The sequence below is a fragment of the Sceloporus occidentalis genome, unplaced genomic scaffold, assembly GCF_023333645.1.
Source record: "Sceloporus occidentalis isolate IW3139 unplaced genomic scaffold, rSceOcc1.0.p SCAF_100, whole genome shotgun sequence".
Classification (NCBI taxonomy): Eukaryota; Metazoa; Chordata; class Lepidosauria; order Squamata; family Phrynosomatidae; genus Sceloporus; species Sceloporus occidentalis.
In genome coordinates, this window is record NW_028317080.1 from 2329485 (window position 1) to 2350068 (window position 20584).

The 20584-nt window shown below is 40.9% G+C and overlaps 1 protein-coding gene across 1 annotated transcript; it reads right to left on the reverse strand.

Moving 5' to 3' along the window:
* Window positions 1–679: 679 nt before the first annotated feature.
* On the reverse strand, window positions 680–19403 carry TMEM87A (transmembrane protein 87A). The gene is made up of 18 exons (XM_089497228.1): window positions 19290–19403; window positions 18908–18965; window positions 17688–17785; window positions 16101–16154; window positions 15742–15904; window positions 14897–14958; window positions 14394–14577; window positions 13551–13650; window positions 9778–9871; window positions 8666–8737; window positions 6529–6637; window positions 5213–5271; window positions 4809–4912; window positions 3762–3835; window positions 2960–3021; window positions 1638–1690; window positions 1146–1176; window positions 680–721 (listed from the first exon to the last, which is right to left on the reverse strand). Exons 1-18 carry the CDS (start codon window positions 19401–19403, stop codon window positions 680–682), a joined length of 1533 nt encoding a protein of 510 aa, XP_089353354.1.
* Window positions 19404–20584: the final 1181 nt, after the last annotated feature.

Genomic DNA, 20584 nt, shown 5'->3' on the forward strand with positions numbered 1-20584 from the left:
ACAGCTGTTGTCGCAGGGTGTAATCGTGCTGCTTAACCAACCAATGATCTGAACCCCAAGTCAGACGAAGTGCGCATTTATTGCCCAAAAAACTTTGTTATTACAAACCATGAATGGCGGACTATTAAAAGGGTGCGCGTCACAGTATGAGTAGAGCAAACGAGGATCCCTGTGTTTTATACCAAGTTTTGGTGAAATAAAAAACAAGGACGTGCTTCGTAAACAAAACAGAAGAAAGCACAAAAGTAATGTTATCACCCCTTAACTTTCACCGTAATCAGTAAACGCAAATCATCACAATTCCTCGGCGGAATAGCATGAAATTCTACATGTAAACCTAAAGGGCAGAAGCAGCCATAGAACCTCTCCGCTCGCCAGCTGGCCAAAAACGTCAAAGTTTCCTCTGGACCCTGGAGGGACTAAAGCAAAATATTCTGGAAACTTCTGTAATGGGAAGGTTGGTCAAAGGCTCCCTTGAATGGCACTTTCAGTCTTGTGGAAGGCAAAGGGACGTATTGTAAATTAGATTGGCGACTGAGGGGGAAAGGATTCATTCCAAAGCACTTTGCGAGTTCTTTAGTTCTTCCCAATGTCGCAGATCTGAAATATCCTCCGTTCTGCACAGGCCCCCCCCCACAGTGTATATGCAATGTCTTACTCCATCTTACGATCCACCTCTTCATTCCATTTTAGACCTTTCAAAATGCGTTATCATCCGTTCCTGTAAAATTATAAATAATAAATTACCGATTTCTCTTTGCCCAAACACAATGATTTTGGGCAATAGCTACAAAACATTCAATTTCATCTTTAAGTCTCGCATACATAGCAAAACGATGAAGTCCCCAGAAAGCAGCGATGTACTTTCTGATACAAGACTAAAGCAGCCTCCAAAAAACAATGAACTACAACCAACCCTCATATATCTTGTATTTAAGGCCACGGAAGGACTCGGGCACTGAAATCATTAAATAAAATCGCATTATTTTAATCACTGCTAAGAGCTTGTTTCCAGTTAACTTTTGACATCACGTAAGCCTTGTGCCTCTCCTGATTGTTCAGGCTGAGTGCCAGCACATGACTTTCCGCTGTCATGAGATGGTTTGGCTGCTAAAAATAAATATATATATGTAAAAAATACCGACCTCGTCTGAATCAAGCAGCGCAGGGAGAGCTCTGCAAATAAAAGGGGGAGAAACGGTCAGAAGAATTCTTCTACACTCTATCTCTAATATGCTGTTATCACAGATTTAAAAACATAGATCTATGATTTAAAGCAATAATCTTACACTGTTCTTTATTTAATTCATTTTATTGAATACCTACATTCATGAATATACAAAGAGGTGAGTAATAAAACTTATGAGAACCAATAAAACACGATTTTTATGGCTTATACTTAAAAAGAGAGAGTAAATGGAACAATTAGCCTGTAGTAGTAATACTAGCGTACAATTAATAGTAATTGTTTAGTAGCTTTTACATGTACGAGCCAGTCTCTTTTTTAAGTATACGCAATAAAAATTACGTTTTATTACTCACTTTTTTTGTCCTTAATATTTAGGGTGATCCCCCTTTATTGAATATGCTGCGTTGTTAGTGGATTAAGTAAAGTACGATTTAGAAAAAATACTCACACATCAGTGACAGAAGATGGGATGTTCTCTTCTACCCACTTCAGGTCTTCTTCCTGTTCATAGACAAAAGAAAAGCGATTAGACGGTAAGTGCCAGCAGAACACGTATAGTGTAAAATTGGCTTAAAGCGGTAGTTTTCCAACACTATTTGCATCATCAATGTCCTTCATTCAGCTTCCCTCCGCCTAAAGACTGAGTTCCGGTGGGAGATCTTTCCTGGCCACCCAGGATAAGGGTCCTTCACATTAAAAGGAGTAGAGCGTCCTGCCGACGACAGCTTCATACAGAACACCTAAAAAAGATATGGCTGTTCCTCTGAACTTTAGTTTGGGCAACTCCACAAGTTTGCACACACTGGCATTTTACAGAAACAAGGAATAAAACATCTAAGGCTTCTACTACCTCAAGTGGTCTTCCCAGTGGGATATTAACCAAAAGAAGAACCGACTACTGAAAGCCAAGTCTGACTCCTGAACGCTGGATGTATATCGTAAATATTCAATGTACTTTTATTATGGACTCCTTTAATATATTCTTACAATTCGTTTAGAAACCTTTTCTTTAACTTTAGGTTCAACTAAATTCAGTGACAAGAACAAGCAACCCTGGGCACTGTCACCAAAAAGCCTGTGTAAAGGAACATTTAATCAGGGCACAAAGGGAAAACACAAATTAGAAGGGGGAAGTAACTCTTCATAGGTCACAAAATGAGTTAGAAACAGCGCCACTGCCGTCCTCGACCTTACCCAGAGTATCGCCTCTACGAAGCGGCTGTCCTGACTGCTGAGTGCCAGCATATGCTTCATACCCCGTCCCTCAACCTATAAAGGAAGAGCAGTGCCCGGGAATATGGTCCTCCGTAGCGTAAATTAAGTAACTCATCAATAGGGTGATCTGCCCCTGGTTTGGTCTCAGAGGGACGGCCATCCCTCAGACCTGCCGCCCTAGTCTAGAATACACAAGACCTGAATACATAAATAGTAACAACCCTATAATAAGTAGGACCCTAAAACCATACAGGATACCCCAATACAAAACACATTTATATCATTGGTACATAAGCACCTTAAGAAAGTATAAACACTTAGACCTCCTTTAGGGCTTTGTTCTTCATTAATCGGATGTTTGTCTTGAGACCTTCTACTCAGGTGAAAGCCGCCTGGAGACCTCAATATGGCAGATTTAATAAAGGGATGCTTATAGGATTTCACCACTATCAGTAAGTTAATATTAGCTAGCAAATGTAAGTAATCTTTAATTATGTAAAGTAAAAAAAAACAAAAGCTTAACACTAATAAAGACAACGTAAATGTTATACTTACAGCTTTGGTTGCTTTACTGTTTCCATTTGTTTCCTGCTTTGAGCTTCTCATTTTCATTCCCTCTGTGATGGTAAAAAAAATAAATCAATGAACATCTTTGATGTGAAGACTTAAGCTGGTATAACCTTCACACCCTTTAGATGCAATTTATGGGAAGTTCACATACCGTATTTCCCCATGTATAAGACGCACCTTTTTTAGAAAAATTTGGGGTCTAAAAATTGGGTGCGTCTTATACAGTGGTGGTAGATTTTTTTTAAATAGTTTTTTACTAAAAATGGGGTCCGGAAAGGGGACCCGCTGCTTACCTGTGTTGCTCAGCAGCGTCTCTTGATCCGTCGCAGCGACACAGGAACCCAGTGGAGTCACGTAAATGACATCACATCACATGACTCCGCTCAGTTCCTGTTCCTGCTCAAGCAACACAGAGGGGAAACAGCGGCCCCCATGGAAGTCTGCGAGCCGCAGCAGAAGTTCTGCAGTTCAGGTAAGATGAGGGAGTAAATGTAAGTGTGAGTGTGTGTGTTAGCATAGATCAATGTGTAGGGGCCGCAGGGAGTGCATGTACTGGCTGCCTCAGCACGATAGGAGTGCGATTGCTAACAATGGCTAGTAGCTAACATCAGTCACACTCATATCATGCCCAGGCAGCCAGTACAATAACTTTTTGTAAGATATTTTTTTTAAAATTTCGACCCCCAGAATTAAGGTGCGTCTTATACTTGGGGAAATACGGTATATGTGATTGGCGCCCGCTAGTCCCATTTAAATCCCCAAATTACACCTAAATACAGCTCCCTACCAAAGCTTTCTTTTAGCATTGGCTCCTTCTGTTCATCATCTTCGTCTTCTTCAGTCAGTGGAGAGAAGGCAAATCTACATGGTGGAGATAATGAAAAGAAAACAGATCCCTTTGGGGTTTTTTTTTTTTTTAAATGCTTTGGAATAAATACAAGAGTAATGCTTAATGAGAAGTGGTGATTTTAACTAAATCCATTTTTTATTTTTATTTTGCAGTTTAGTATATTTTCTACAGCGTAAACGAGGAGCTATTATAGACAGATCCCATAAAAATCACAATTAAATCCATTACTAACAAACGGAAACGCTATAACAAGTGATCTGTGTAAAAAGGCTGCTCATCAAAACCCAGCAGCAAATGGAAAAGATTGAGAGATCCACATACACTACCGTCCAAAAGTTTGGGGTCATTTAGCGGGTTTTCATGGAAAATGAGGACATTTGCTAGTTGCGCTATCATAATTGCAAAATGGTCTTGAAATGAGCAATTAGCCTTTTAAACGTAAACTTGGATTATTGAACACAATGTGCCGTTGGAACACCGGAGCTATGAAGATTTAAAATCTGCCGTTTTCAGCTACAATAATCATTTACAACATTAACAACGTCTATACTGTATTTCTTATCTATTTTATGTTTTAATGAACAAAATGTGCTTTTCTTTAAAAAACAATATATATATATATATTATATACACACCAAAGTTGGATGTTTTAAAACAAAGCAAGAGGAATGGAATCACTTTTAGGAGTTATCGTCGATGCGTTTTAATTCTGAACACACAGGACATTCTACCGGGATGTTTTGAGTTTCCCCAAAGCTCTACTACGTGATAGCGATCATATAAATATGAAATTATTGCGTGAGTACATTATTAGCGATTAGTAGGAAAGTAAAAAGCATATAGTGCCCAAAAATACAAAACCCATTTACTATATAAACCAATAAACTAGAAATTACATTTCCAGTAATAATAAATGTAACTAAAATACCACCAAACGCAGCACTGTGAATGGTATAAAATAACTGATCTCTTCACTCTACGCACCTCTGGTTATTTGCTGATGGCCTCCAAAGGATCATGATGACGAAAAGAATCATGGAGAACAGGAGACGCCAAATGGCGTCATCAACCCAAAGCTCCTGCCAGTCCTGCAAGGCAAACAATTCTGTTGAAGCCACACTATGGGTGCCAAATTCAGATATTGCCGACGATTAGAATCTCAAGAAATATTATTAATTACTAGCTTAAGAGTGTTGTGTGTGACCGCTGTATCCCGCAGGTGGGCACACCTCGTTTTATTGGCCGCTGGCCTTAAAGTGCAAGGGACAATTTTACGTGCCCGGTCTGGCCCTGAGCATCGTTATGTCATTTTTACATACAATTCCTCATGGCCCAGAAAAACAATCATTTATTGCCTTATGTGAGGGTTTAGAGCGCACTAAGCTTACCGACTGACAATCCACCAGGCGGAATTTCATAGTAGTCCATACAATAAACGCAACAGATGCTGCAGAAAAAGAAACATCACATTATTAATAGAGATCTATGGTTAGTTATGGTTAATAAGAAGGAATATCAATACCAAAGTGTAGTTTTTCCAAATTTTAGGTAACCACCCGCCCCACAGCAAATGTTTACCAAAGTCATTTTCATTAATATATATTTTGATGTTAAGTCTCTACAATTCTGAAAATAAACAGGTTAATATATATGCTACAGAAGAATACACCAAAAAGACAACTCATTCCGCACAATCTAATGTATATGTGAATATTGTGCTCCATCCAGGCCTATGATCGCTGGTGTTCCTCTTCAACAAAGAACTCCCATCAGATGAAAAAACATTTTTAAAAATACCGTGACGATTTCTTTGTGTTGTGTTCTGGTTGCGTTATCTTAGTCCGATCTACCAGACAAACCTGACTCGTTATTCAAGTGGCAAATAATAGAACGGCTTAGTTGTAATTATCCAGGTGGATATTCTGACTAATTAAAGCGGAGGAATGGACTTCATCAGCATTGTCATAAAGGACCAGCTCTGTGTGGTGACCAAGAGGGGAAAGTCACACAAAAACCCCTCGATTGGGACTTATGTCTTCAAAAAATGAACAGATTAACTCTAGGCAGACAGACTTGATTAAGAATAAACTCTAATCGATTAATATTTAAAGAATCTTCCTTCTCCTTGTGTATGTATTTCTATAAAAGAAAGACTAAAAAAAACAAAAAAATTAATTTGCTTTCTTCATTGGTGGGGACCTTTAAGTAGTAAAATATCCTCTGGAGTACCTATGGCCAACGACTGGAAAACTATGTGGAAGTGAACTGCAAATGACATCTGATATATCGATGTGCATCAGCAGACTCCAAGCCCGGGTGTACTATTGGGTGTAGGTGCCCAACACCTTACCCAAAGTAGCACCCAAAGGCCAACCACGCTGAAGGGATGCTTCTGGGCCTCTGGCAGAGCGCTGGGATATGTCACACGGCACATTAGGAGGTGCTGAATACCTCTATGGTTATCTGGGACAGTTTCTGGGGAAATCTTTAATCACCCCAATCGGCCCGTTACGCGCGGCCTGCTAAGGCCAGAATATTCCACCGCCAACAAGGTCATTTCCAATTCTCTGAAACAAAAAGTGTCTTCACATTTGCGGACCAAAGACAGATAGACTTTGCAAAACGATACACTAAGGACGAATGTAGGTAAAGGTCTGCTAAACAAGTGCGATGAAGAAAAGAACGTATAGATAAAGAGACATACCTACTACGGCCAGGATAAGCGTGTTGGTGAAGTGCCGGTAGAGAGACAGTTTGACCACATTCCTTCGCAGTCTCAGCAGCTTCATGGTCTGCGTCAGGCTTATGAAGATGTGCCGGCGGGTTAAGGAAATTAAATGTACGAGCCGGAAAACAATCACTTTTTAGCATATGCGACAATCATATCAATAAAAACGTTAGTGCCCAATAGTGAATAAAATCGGACACAGAAAAAAAAATCTGCTTTTTTTATATGAATTTCCTGCTGCCGATATTGGTGTCAGAAGGATGGAAAAAAGGGAGAACAACCTTACGGCATTTTTGGCTAAAACACCACACGTCTCGTCATATGTAAAGATTAATGGTGCAGTGCCAATTATCCTTCTGAATGTTACAACTGCAGCCTCAGAAACATCAGTCAAGTCTTAGTAAATAAGAAATGTATATAGGACGTTGAACTAAATTGCTATTTACCAAGATACACATTATTTATATTATAATTATATTATATATATAACAGTTATTTAGGAAAGCGTCATCACAATGGATTTATTCATTGGCAATAATAATGAATACGCCATCATAAGGATGAATATGGCTTCCTAGTCTCTAGTAATATGCCTTTCCATCAATGTACTTGAAACCATCCCCTTAAAAGAAAAATTATAAGAGGAAGGCCAACAACTTTATCTTAATTGGTAAATAATTCATCCACCCATACGAAGTCTGGTGGTGGTTCAAACAGAGCTGCACTCTACTTCTGTAAAGTAACATTGTAATTTAACAGCATATTCTAAACCTTTTGTTAATTCATAAGATCACAAGATCAAAATAAATCGGTAAGGCAATTTAATAAGAAACAGCAAAATAAGCCAGGACAGACGAAAAACGCTCAGGGAAGGATATCCACCAGCACAAGGCAGTGTCAAGAAAAGCCAGAGGAATGAAAGCCAGGGAGGCAAGATCAGACTGCGCCTAAAGCATGGAATAAAGCACGGAATAAAGACACAAGAGACCATTAATAGCTTGCTTTCCGGGGTAGAGGAGATGCACGGCCCCCCGACCCATCCAGACCATAATAACTTACCGACGCCATGCAATTCACGGGTGACTGGTATCGGCAAAAACCAAAACCCATCATTCTAAACCCGAATCGCCACATTTATTAAAGACCTGTCTATTAGTAGCAACCGGCTGCGCTCTATAACATAAGAACTGTGATCCCATCAAAAAGCCCAGTTACCAGAACTGCTTTATTGCAACTCAACAATATAACACAAATGGCTTATTTTTAAAGTGGTCCAAATACATATTTTTATTTTTATTTATTGATTTTCTTTAACGATATAGTTTTCTTATTAATGCATCTATTACCATACAACTCATTCGGCTAAAACCTCTCAAAAGAATTATTTAATTAATAATTAATTTATCATTTAGTGACATTCAAAGTTTACGGGGACTGTAAAATCTGTAAAATGTATAATTTTGGATTTTTAAGTAATTGAATATATTAAGCAACAGGTTTGGCAGGACAAAAAGGAAAAACAGCTGTGGTTTTTTCATGGCGTTAGAAAAAAAAATACCTTCTCGCCTGTCCTAATATTTTTACTGTTCGGAAGCCTCTGGCAATAAGAAATGGCTATATAAATTCTAACATGAATAAGTAACCCTAAATTGGTCATCTAGATAGTATTTTTTTTTTTTTTTTAAAGTATATACATCACCAAAACAGTATAAGAATCAATAGCGATAGAAGAATATGAAAATACATGTTTTTTTCTGTAATATATTTTATTCTGCCAAGGTGCGCACTTCTTCAATAGATGCCCTAAATCCGCTCCTGAACGGGTCTTCTCTGTGCTCAAACACTCATTTTATGAAACTCAAAACCGATTTTTTTTTTAATATTTAAAACGTATGATTGCATCCAGGGGACTGGATCTGTGCGGCCCAGCAGAATGAACCAAACGTATATCTCAAGATCTGTCTGACCGAGTTACTACCGGCAACATGAGTTCTCTCCCATTTCCATTTATTTACTCTTTATTCATGCTAGGAGAGCAAAAGCGTTATATTTAAACGACTGGAGGAGAAAGCAAGATTAGGCTCGTGATGGGATCCATCCAAAGAAAGGATATCCAAAGGATAATGCAGGCATCGATTAATGACAGACTCAAGTTTGCTATCAACTCCATGGTACTGAAGTAATACTGGAGCGGAACGAGCATCTGGAATTAATGTCACAAGCAGACGTTAGTGGGGTGCGGACATAAATGTGAGCGCACGCGTGTGAGAGAGTCCAAGGCGCGCCGGGTGAGATCGGCAGCGATTCGCGTTCCATGCAGAAATGAACATCCATGCGTTAATAGACTAAAGGTATTTCAAGATGAGAACTAATTGGCCAATATTTAGATAATTAAGCGCCACGCTGTTCTTTCCAAGCAATCGCATGCGGAATTTGGAGGCGTTGAAGACATAGTGTGGCCCCACCGCTACTCCAGTATTATAGCGCCATCATATTCAGCAGCGCTGTACAACGAGTGAATGACTGACCTAGGTAGACGCCCATGCATTGTACAGCACTACTTTACTCTATTAATAAATGAAAGCATCTAATGGAATTATTTGGGAAGTACGTACCTGGACAAGAAGCCTATCTTTGTCATCACATCACACAGACTTTATACCATCGCACATGCAATAAAGTGCAGCATGCTGCAAAATGTATAGCGCATGTACAAAAAGCAAAGCGAATACCACGTAAAGCAAGTGACAAGATCACATCTGAAAGCATTTAATCAGAGTTGCACTTATAGAAACCATTATTGTTTCAGTTAGAACATCTTTAAACTCTCATAAAAGAATAACGTGAACAAAGATGGAACCATCAAGCGAGTAAAAGCGCAGCCGCTTCATAAATAGCAATTCGAGAATAATCTTGCTCTTGCCGGCTTCATGTTAACAAGCCTTCTACGTATCCGATCTCAGTTAACGTGAAACGGAACCACGATACCGGTAAGGAGAGGGCAACTGCACCTACATAGTGCGACTGCGGCAACCACCTCCTTCCCTGTACAGAAGGGTGAAAAGCCAGCAAAATAATGATAATGATAACAATAATATTATAAAATACGGCCTTTGCCATTGGACCCAATTACCGTTATCATTTAAAAAGGACATGCGGAATCATACACAATTAAACTAATATAATATTAAATGATTATTATGTGCTAAGCTCAGATGTACTTACTCCTGTGACTCGAACAACGCCTTCCATACCAGAAAACAGCAGATAGAGGGATCCGGCCATCACCACCTTATGCAAAGTAGCGCCGAGCCGTGGCCTACAAATCAGATAAGACTCGGTATGAACTCAGATTATATACGATTATATCTCAATAATTTGCCAGATGTGCGCGCAGGAATTAAAATGTAGGGCTTTGTGTACGAACAAGAAGGCAGCATCTTATAAATCCCAGGCAGACCGACACGTCTGCAAACTGTTCTTCTCAGACCAGCCGTGGACTTGCCGTATGAACCACCCGCCATTGTTCGGTGGTCAGTGGACTGGATAGTATCCCGACACTCACCACGTCCGTCGTTTAGCGCCCGCTGGACGTGCAGCTTAATAGGTAGGTATTCAATCAATGGATCAAATGAAGGGACTGTTATTATTTATTTTAAATGCATGCGGCACACGCATCAATTCAAGAGAAAATGGTTAAAAATACTGCGAGGTGCACAGGTAGTGGATGCAGGTAGATGATATGTAACGGAGATGGCGGGAGATACCTAGAACATCTCCCCAGTAGAAGTGGTAGAGGTTAATACAGTGAGGAAACAAACATGCATGGGATAGGCATATGGCTCCTGAATCTCAAACCCAACAACCGATTAAGGTTTGAGCCTTTGCTGCAGTCAGATTTTTATTATCCGTTGTCAAATTCAATGTTTCTATTGTAGGAATGAAATTGGGAAATGATTGGCCTGACTCTCTCTGCCCTTTCAATTCTACCCCATCTGTAATAGTAAGAGAAGACGGCAAAAAATACAAATAACCCAGTATATTTTTGGTCATTTTTTATTTATTATATATTGGTTTGGGGAAAGGATACATGGAGGAGAATCACAGGGAACTTGGGGGTTCAGCATCTCCCAGGTCTTCTTGGGAACGTTATTCGATGCCACAGACGCAAACGCAGAAGAAGCTGGCCTTGAATCTCTTCGGCTTGAAGAGCCTTCTAAAAAATCTGGCTGCTTTCCCCCCTCTTGGCATTTTGGCGGAGAGAGTCTCTGAGCGGGAGCTCATTTCAACGCCGATCTCGGAGGCGGCTCTCCCGTGCACATCGTTCTCGTGTTGGTGGTAATTGAGCTGTGAACCGATATCCGACAGTGTGTCCATGTGCACGTCTTCATACGGCCGGTAGTTAAGCACACAAGGAGGCCAAATGTCTCCACTGGGAAGATCTTCACCCATTTCCAGACTTATTTCGGACACTGTTCTCATGTGCACGTCTTCGTATGGCCGGTAGTTAAGCACATAAGGAGGCTCCATGTCTGCACTGGGAAGATCTGCACCCATTTCCAGACTTATTTCGGATACCGTCCTCATGTGAACGTCATCCACCTCGCAGCCGGGATCGTAAGGCGGCTCGTTCTCTTCCACGCCGTAGAAGATGATGTTTTTATAATACAGATTTCTGAAACAATCCTCCTTTAATATATCCATCTCTATATTCTCTCACTGAAGTCAATAGCACACTACAAAAGGCAGCAGGTAGCAACGGACTGCTCCGTTCCTCATCTACACTGCTGAGTGCGCTTCACCATCTCTGATGTCATAGAGCAGTAGAACCGACAACTATCCTCCATACCAACACACCGTATCCAACGCAAACAAAACCAGCCAACAAAATTATAACAGAAACACGATAATCTATTAAATATGATTACATACACAATCTATACCCGGGTTTTCACTATATACATACACATATCTATCTACAGCCAGAACCCGGGTATAGGATGTGCAGTAAACGGTATACATAAACAGATTAGCCTTCATCTTATGTAGCATAATCACACATTCTACAGAACGGCTGGCTGGCCGCGCATGGAAGGAGCGAACAGTCAGTTGACTCCATACCAGTTGCTAAATACGATCACCAACGGATGAAGAATAAACGGATACTTTAAACCAGATAAACGAAGGCAAATGTGATCAGAGAAACGGAACAGGAGATGGAAATAACGGACAACGCAACCAGCACGGGAAGTGATATCGCGTTAGAAGAATTAAATATTTCTGAAATACCCATACGAGGACGTCCATAGGATGACGTTAGCAGAGATATGTCTCGAAATGGCTCCCCATGCCGATAATTGTCCAACTCATGCAAGAGGCTGAACCCCCAAGTTCCCTGGATTCTCGCAGCGTCCCCCCTCCTTTTATCCTCTCCCCAAATCAAAACCACTTCATAATAAATGAAAATGGCCCAAAATCTAGCTGGTTATTTGTTGCATTTTTCACCCTCTTACTATTTCATCATTACAGACCTACAACGGTCCCTGTTATAATATATATTTTATTCTCTTTATTTCCCCTCTGTTCCCCTGAACGTTATCCTTTCCCCAAACCAAAATGATTATAAATGTTAATGGATACAAATGGTGTTGTGTATTGTATTTTTCACGGTTTGATCTTATTGTGATTGCCCTCTTGAATACATGGAGGTTAATATTACACGATGAAATAATTATTTCCGGGAAGGGTATGAGCGTTTCACAGTACCAGCAATGGCGCTTCTAAGGCTGTATTTAGAGATCAGACTGGATCCCCCACAAGGGGCATCTACGCGGGGCAGAACCTGAACATCGGGGCTGCCCTAACTTCACACTTGGGAGGTCCTTTTCTATAAGAACGCTACATGCTGTAGGTGCCTCCCGGCAGTATGTAGAATCCCCGCACTGCGCTCAAAGCGTGAAACATACGTGTAACAGGTCTCTAATGACCAAGGGAACTAAAAGAGTAAAGAGATCCTTAGACATGGTTTAGGTGGCCTCCATAGGGGATTTATATCACTGTATAATTATTGTGATCATAAGTACCACGTTCATTCATTAAACTATTAATCATGTTTTCTTTATATCTTTTGTGAGCAGTTTTCCAGCAAACAGCAGAAATAAATAGAGAACAAAGGAAATTCAGAAATATGTATGTGTATATATATATATATATATATATATATATATATATATATATATATATATATATATACACACACACACACAATTATATTACATATGTGTTCTTGCATGTATTAAATATTTTATATTGTATTCTTATTACACAATGTGCAGAGCAGCACCATCAACATTTGGTACACTTTAAAAAGCGTTACCTTTTCTCTAGCTGTCAAAAAGGAGACATTGAAAGTCCTATCATTTAAGATTTTGATGTTGGACGCTTGTAATAATATAAAACTTTACATAGAAGCCTTCACAAAACATTTCATTTAGAACCGTTTGAAATCTAAAAATAGGGTTGCGTCTTTTCAGAAAGTGTCTAGAGAATAACCCCTAATAATGGTTTTATCGGGGGATTTACAGTTCTTAAATACAGTCAGTTCAGTGGGGAAAAAAGCCTTGGCAGTCACTCCGCTGAGTCTGTGCCAAGTACACCAGATGCACTCAGTTTGGAGACTCTTTGGGATTCTTTGTGAATACTGGAGTAGTGGACAATTTACCTGTGTGGTCCCTTTAAATCTCAGCTTTAATGACAAATGTGAATAGTGAATAATCTGAATGCCAGACTCTCTATTGTCCTACGGTAAATAAATGTGCTAGAAGGAAAATTTTAAGACATTTCCATAGCGATTTAGGGAGTAAGGCTTAAATAAATACCTTTTAAAATCAGATTACTTAGAGAATGGGTTTACCTGTAGCCAACAGCTTACATAGGTGTAAACATGTTTGTATGTGTATTCACATTTACTTTATTTTTTATTATTTCATGCCACTTACTTCACAATGCCATAACCCAGACTGACGATGATGACGAGTATTCGCGCCAACGATCGCTTCACAGCTGAAAGTAACTCTCCAAGGATAACTGCTCCTTCAACTGACAGTAAACAGAAAACCAAAACATGATTTCTGGTTATTCAGCCGACACGTATAGGAACGGTAACACATTTAGATCTGTAATGCTTCCGAAAAGCAGGAACCCAGCAGAGTCATGAATGCATGTCACATGACTCTGCTCCGTTCATTCTTCCTCCGGGGGCCAGACGAGAGAAGTTGTTCGCACAGCAACACAGACGAAAGCAACAGGGCCCCTGTACAAGTCTGCGAGTGAGAGATCTGCAGTTCAGGTAAGGGGGTGGGGGAGGGGTATGAGCAAGTATGCATGATTAAGGGAATGAATGAGTAAATGAGTGAATAAATGTTTGTGAATGAGTGTGTGTGTGTGATAGCATGGATGTGTAAGTGTGAGGGGGGTAGCATGGCATAGGGAGCCTGTAAACACACTCCTATCATGCCCAGGTTCAAGCAGGTACTGGCTGTCTGGGCATGATAGGAGTGTGATTGCTGTTAATCATATATATATATATATATATATATATATATATATATATATATATATATATATATATATATATATTCATATCAATGTTATTGAATTTTTTGTCCAATTTTGGTGTGTTACTTTTAATAAAAGTTTTTTTTTTTTTAATAAAAGTGTGTGTGTGGGGGGGTAATTTTCGGTTTCTGCCAAGTGAAGCCTTAATTTTCGGTTTCGGTCCAGAATTTTCATTTCGGTGCATCCCTAAACCCATCCCGCCATCCATTAACCAAGCGTCGTACCTGACTCTCCCTTATAACGGATGTTTTGGAACTCTGCATAGAACACAGCTTTCTCCAACATGCCCAGGAAGATGACGGCGCCCACCCAGAACTGTATCCGGAGCAAGTCCCTCCAATAGCAGGCAGACCAAGCCAACCACAGAACGCCAAAGAGCACGTATACGATGCACATGACCATGAAGAACTGCGGGCAGAGGAAGAAAAATCTGTTCAGAAACATAGACCGTGATAGTAACTAAAGCTCGTCCCTTACATTAAGCCCTTTCTTGACAAACTGTAGCGCACTGCCTTTTGTACCATTATATCTTAACCCCTTCACCAAAGACCGTACATGTACAATGTAATGGATGGTCATTAATGGGTTTAAGGACAACCGGTTGTCCTGAAGCGGTTAATATGTGTTAATGTTACTGTCAGTTATATATATTGTTCAGAAACTGCAATGCCATCTAAAAATAAGAAATGCTGCCCAACATCACCCAATACATGAACACTTTACTTACAATCATCCGCGGGTAGTCAGCCAGTGTTAGATATTCATAAGGTCCTTTCACTTCCACAATCACTGGGGAAAAGTGCACAACGATCACAATATGAAGAAAGGAACGAACAAGAGAACTACAAGGAGGACAATAACAGCATAATATATGTAGGCTGAGCCAGACAAAGCAAAAACTGGAAAATAAAGAGCCGTGTGTCTATTTATATATATACATGGTGCCCCCTTCTCTGAGAGGCATATAAGTGTAAGAGGTGCCCTCGGTATCAGATCAGAGGATGGTTTATTGGTACTGAGAATGGCACAAATGGAGAGAAGCAATTTAATGTTCCAAATGTATTCTTATCAATAAGGATGAGAAGTAGAGAATTTGACTAATGGGAGTGATCACTAAATACTATTCAATGGACATCATATTATACAAAAGAATGTCCGGGAAATATACCTTAGCAGATCAGTCATTACTAACGTTCCTCAAGGTTTAATCACATAAAAACCATAAAGGCGAAGGGAGAGCTTTTAAAACATGCGCACAGGGTCTCAGACAATCTGGAAACCTTGCTTCGCTGCCGGCTGGCAGTGAGTATAACGTACAGGCTCTTTATGACAACCACATCTGTTCCAAGCTTTAGAGCTGGGGGGCAGGGAAAGAGGCAAATGCACACGTGGCATTCTGCATAATCTCCCCACGCATTTGCATGACGAACCAAACAAACGTTTAAAGTGACCACTCAGCGATCATATGCACTAAAGTACACGATGGCTTGAGAGGCTCTCATAACGGTATCGACATTCAATTACGCATCTTTTCCTATTAGTGGATATCTGAAACACAAACATCACACTTACTGGTGAAGGTGTTGTCTTTGCTACTGGGTGTAGTAGTGACAACTGGAGCGGCAGGTTCATTTCTTTTTGTTCTCGGCGCCCCCTCCTGGGTTGTTTGTGTCATAACGCGGGCAATAAATAGGTATGGACCGTCCTGCCACGTGTTAATGACAGCATTCATTGCCTAACAAGAAAATCAGAGGCGATTTAAACATGCCATTCCCTGGGACTCGGTGATCGCACGGTCAAAGTACTTACGGGTTTTTCAGTAGACACCGGCTTTACAGTCTCATTGTCTTTCCTCTGGAAGAAGAAAAAAAAAAAAAACATACTTCGCAAGATGCCCACCACATCGAAAATGTCCACAACAAAATACTTACCTCGTGCTTGTCATCATAGAGGTACGTTGGCTCGTTGTAGGTCTTGTAGAACATCTGGACAAAAATAAGAGTACATGCATTGAGAAAATGTAGCTACCATCCGGTAGAGTATGAAGACACAGCCGATATTTTTCCCATTTCTATTACTCTGCCTTGATACATTTCTTACATCAGTAATTTCCAGAGGAGAATGTGCACGGTGTGTACGCCCAACAAGCGGTTCTACATACAGCGTGAAATGACACCAAGAACCACGACTGGACCTTGGCCCAGCAGATCGAAAGATAGACGGATGGATAGAGAGTGAGTGAGAAAAGTCATGGGTGTTCCAAACCATCACAGCTCGTAATACAATTGCCTCTTCTACAGTTAGATCCAATGCTCCGCTCCAAAACTCTAAACCGTATGGCCAAGAACATAAAATCATGAAACCTTTTCACAAATCCCCTTTGTGATTTAGTTTTATTCTTTGGTCATATTTGCGCTATACTTGTGATTCAAGTTTACTAATTCCCCATTGAGCTTTGGTAAAAATGTGTCTGGGGGTCTCCCACTGTACTTAAAATGATTCAGTAACGATGGTTTTATGTCCCATCTCCACTAGCTTGTGTTTTCCCAATAATGTCTAGTAAACGTTAGAGGGGTGCAATGGGCCATGTATGATGGAAATGTTCCCCGAGGATATTAATTCTAATGTTGGGAAACTGGCCATGCACATATTATTCGATTGCTACAAATACGAAGTCACCTCATCAACCTGCAATAAACCAAGTAGCACAATGGGTAGAAGCATCTGAAAGTATGTGATTTGTGGCATCTACATAGGTGACGTCTACGCGGACTGAATGTTTTTTTTTATTTATTTAAATTGAGTTTATTTTTGTTGACCCATGGATGACAAGTTGGCTTTCTTTCTTGACGCTGATTATATATTGTCTGGGTGCGTGGCTTGCTGTGTCACGCCAGTTTCCACGTATTTGTTTTGGCAAAATCTAAAAAAAGAAAGTTTAAAAAACCAAAACAAATAGTACCATGGGTTTGAAAAGCTCCACACAATTCTGCACGACGAAAGAGCCAGCCGCATACGATCCCGTCCAACCTCCTTGCACCACCGTAGGAGACGATATATACTGCTCGGGCTGCTCTTTCTGAAAGATAGAAAACGTCCATTCTGTTTAAAACCCATACATGGTGGTAGCCTAAAACGTCTGCCAAAAACGTAGAAGACTGTCGCTCAAGTATTATCAGTAATCCTCTGCAGAGACAGAGAATCATGGGAGATGTAGTTCAGCCTCAACCTTTACGGCAGGGGTTCTCAAACTGCGGCCCTCCAGCTGCTGCAGGACTACATCTCCCATAATGCTCCTTCAGCTAAGGGGCTGGCTGAGGAGTATGGGAGATGTAGTCCTGCAGCAGCTGGAGGGCCGCAGTTTGAGAACCCCTGCTTTACGGCATCAGGGCTATATACCCAAGAAACTATAGCTTAAAGGGGACGCAGAGCTGATACACACGGGGCAAATAATACTTTAGGAAGTGGGTAACACGGATGGCACTTTTATAGGCAAGCAAGGTGCCCCGCATACTTACCCTAAAGTTTGAGAGCTCGTTATAACAATTGCAGTGGCGTAGGTACCAACTGATGTTGTAACTCAGAGAATGGTCGCACATCTTCTGGTCACCTTCAACTATGACAAAAAGAGACATGGAGAAATGGGATTGTCAGACCACTTTAATAAGTGTTCTTCACAAACCAGAAAGCAACTGCCTGAGGTAGAAGCTGCAGCTGCTCTTCTCCTCCAGTCGCTGACTGGTTGCCTGCCTGAAGCAGCCAATCAGTGGCAGGAAAGCACGCTCATTGAAAACAATGGAAGTGCTTTCTGTGCACGTGGGTCTGAATATGCCCCCCAGTCACACCACTTGTGACCCTGCAGCAGAGGTAAGTATATCACATGATACGAGAACAAGGAAAACAGCTCGGGGCGGACAAATGCATACGGGAGGATAGTGCAGAATATCCTGATTAACACCATCAACATTTAAGGGGATCACACAGCTATCAGATGCATTGTATCTACTGTATGAGATCACTGGAGTGTCGCTGCAAAGGTAATAAGAAAAACTCAAGCATATCAATACAGTAGTTATGAAATAAAGGAATACATTGACTTTTTAATGTAAAAATTACATCATCCAATGATATTTATTACTGCTTTAGGCTCCATTACCCCCCCCTTTTCTTGGTAAAATTATCATGATCTTAAGACTTTGTTTGCCTTCGTCTAAACCAACGCACTTAGTCATATCTTGGTTCAATTTATTCTCGGTTTATTCAGCCGTACCGTGTAAGTAAGGCAAGTAAAAAAAAAAAACAAACAAATAAAAAAAAAACAAAAAAAAACTAAACTCTTATGTCAACAAAAAAAAAACCTGCTCAGCAAGACCAGTATGTACTCAAACTTGGAAAAGTGTCAAAACCATTGAGGAAAAGTAGGCTTAGGAAACATCTGAAATATTATAGGTAAAAATGGTTAGCTTCACTTGTACAGGATTTTATATTTGTCATATTGGTATAAAACTAGCAAGCCTTGCATATCAGTATTCATCAAATGGCAACACAGCAGGGAGACTCACCCCAAGGATAGAGGGATAGAAATACGTCCGACGCGTTTCGCTCTATACCTAGCGCTTAATCACAGGACTAAGAAATAATTATGAACGCTGGGAGTTTGGATTTTTTATTCTTCGCGGAGACCTGTCTGCTTCCTTTGGGTTTTTTTGCTATATCGGCGAAGCGTTCACATACTCACATTTGATGAAGATGGTGGAGTTCTTGAAAAGGATCTTTCCGAAAGAGAAATACTCGTTCTGTGAAAACAGAAAGAAATGGAATCAGCGACCCTCGGCTCAGGGGGCGACACCGCAGACACCCTGTTATGTCTTTGTTGCCTGCGTAGTTTAGCGGCCGATGTTTTTCCTTGTTCACAGTGTATATAGAGAGATGCATTTAGCCGAGGCTCAGTTGCCCAAATTTTTTTTATGTCACAAGCGTTTGCTACCCGTCACTGCCACACCGCATCGCACCATAAACCCCATCACATCTAACAGTGACTCGCACCAATACACATAAACTCCAGTAACACATCACTAGCCGCCATCATATCTACTGGCACGCCGCCCTCTCACACCCACCGAAGGCTCCGCGATCCTCCAGCGAGAAGGCTCAGTTCCTTGGACATCCCCTGCCATAAGCGACAAGGTGGTCAGCACGAGAAGCAGCGAGCTCCGGTTACCTAGGACCGCCATCTCTGCAACTACTGAAACTGAAGTGACCTACGTCACTTCCCGTAGAAACATCGCAACACGTCACCGGAATCAATAGGGATACTGGGGGAAGGAGGGTGAGAGGCGACGGGAAGCGTCTCTTACTGGAGCAGCTGCGTAACGCTAAGAATACCGGGTGGATGTAGTGTCACAAACAAGTGCCACACGGGGGCAAGTGACCGTCAATAAGAGGCTGGAGCATCTCTGGGGCAAATATACAAAAGCAATGGAGAGCTTTGGCCGATATCTCCAAATCACCAATAAAATTAATTAACGGAGGATTTGCCACAAATAATGCATTGTTGATGTTTATTAAATGGTTCTGTAAAAGCCAATATTTCCTTTCTTTCGGTGTCTACGGCGATAAGACCACTTTAAGACCTATTGCTGCCAACAGTCCTCATATGGTCAGGGCAGTCCCTGGACAGCAGCCACCGCGCCGAATAATGCCAAAAAAACATGGAGTAACATGGTTGGGGTTTGGAACGTCACAGTGCTGCGCACTTAGTTTTTTGATGCATGGTTAGTGTCCCTTTGGCAAGTCAATAGAACTTGGCTGGTAAGCAGACATTGGTTCATTTAAGTAACATGGTCATCACTGGTGCATGGTCCCCATCAGCACTGCCTTAGTCTTCCAATGGATTTCAGTACTGGACGCAATGGCATCTTGACAATTGAATGGATGCCGGTCGGACAGGTTAGGGAGTTGACATCAGCTTAGAAGTTGGGTTTAGTCTTCCTACCCCTATTGGTCACGCACAGGTCTCGAAAGTAAATCACTGGGTGTATTGTCTCGGGATAACACTGGCTTCTTCTCATTCTAAACTCATCTCAAGAATGGATCTCCCAAGTTATCCAGTTCCAGCATACATACCAATAAAGCACCTAAATAATCTATAAATATTAGAAATTATCTGACTTAGTGTTGTAGACACAAGTGCATATGGGTCGCTTGATGTGTTTTTAATACCTCTGGGTAGGGTTTTTTTATATCGCTGTTACTTTGGGTAAAAAACAAAGGCATTGTAGTTACTCTCTGTGCCAGCTTGTGGAAGGGGTTTGGGGCAGACTCTGCAGGTTTTATATAGTGCCTTCCTTCCATGATCTGGCACCCTGGTTCAGTCAGTAGGTTTCTGATATCTGGATCAGAGAAAAGTTCCATC

Coding starts and splice junctions, on each gene's coding strand:
- TMEM87A (XM_089497228.1), bottom strand. CDS start 19,403: ATGGCGGTCCTAGGTAACCGGAGCTCGCTGCTTCTCGTGCTGACCACC. Junction 18,966..19,289: donor GGAGGATCGCGGAGCCTTCG/GTGGGTGTGAGA, acceptor CTGTTTTCACAG/AACGAGTATTTCTCTTTCGG. Junction 14,959..15,741: donor CAAAGACAACACCTTCACCA/GTAAGTGTGATG, acceptor ACTTTTCCCCAG/TGATTGTGGAAGTGAAAGGA.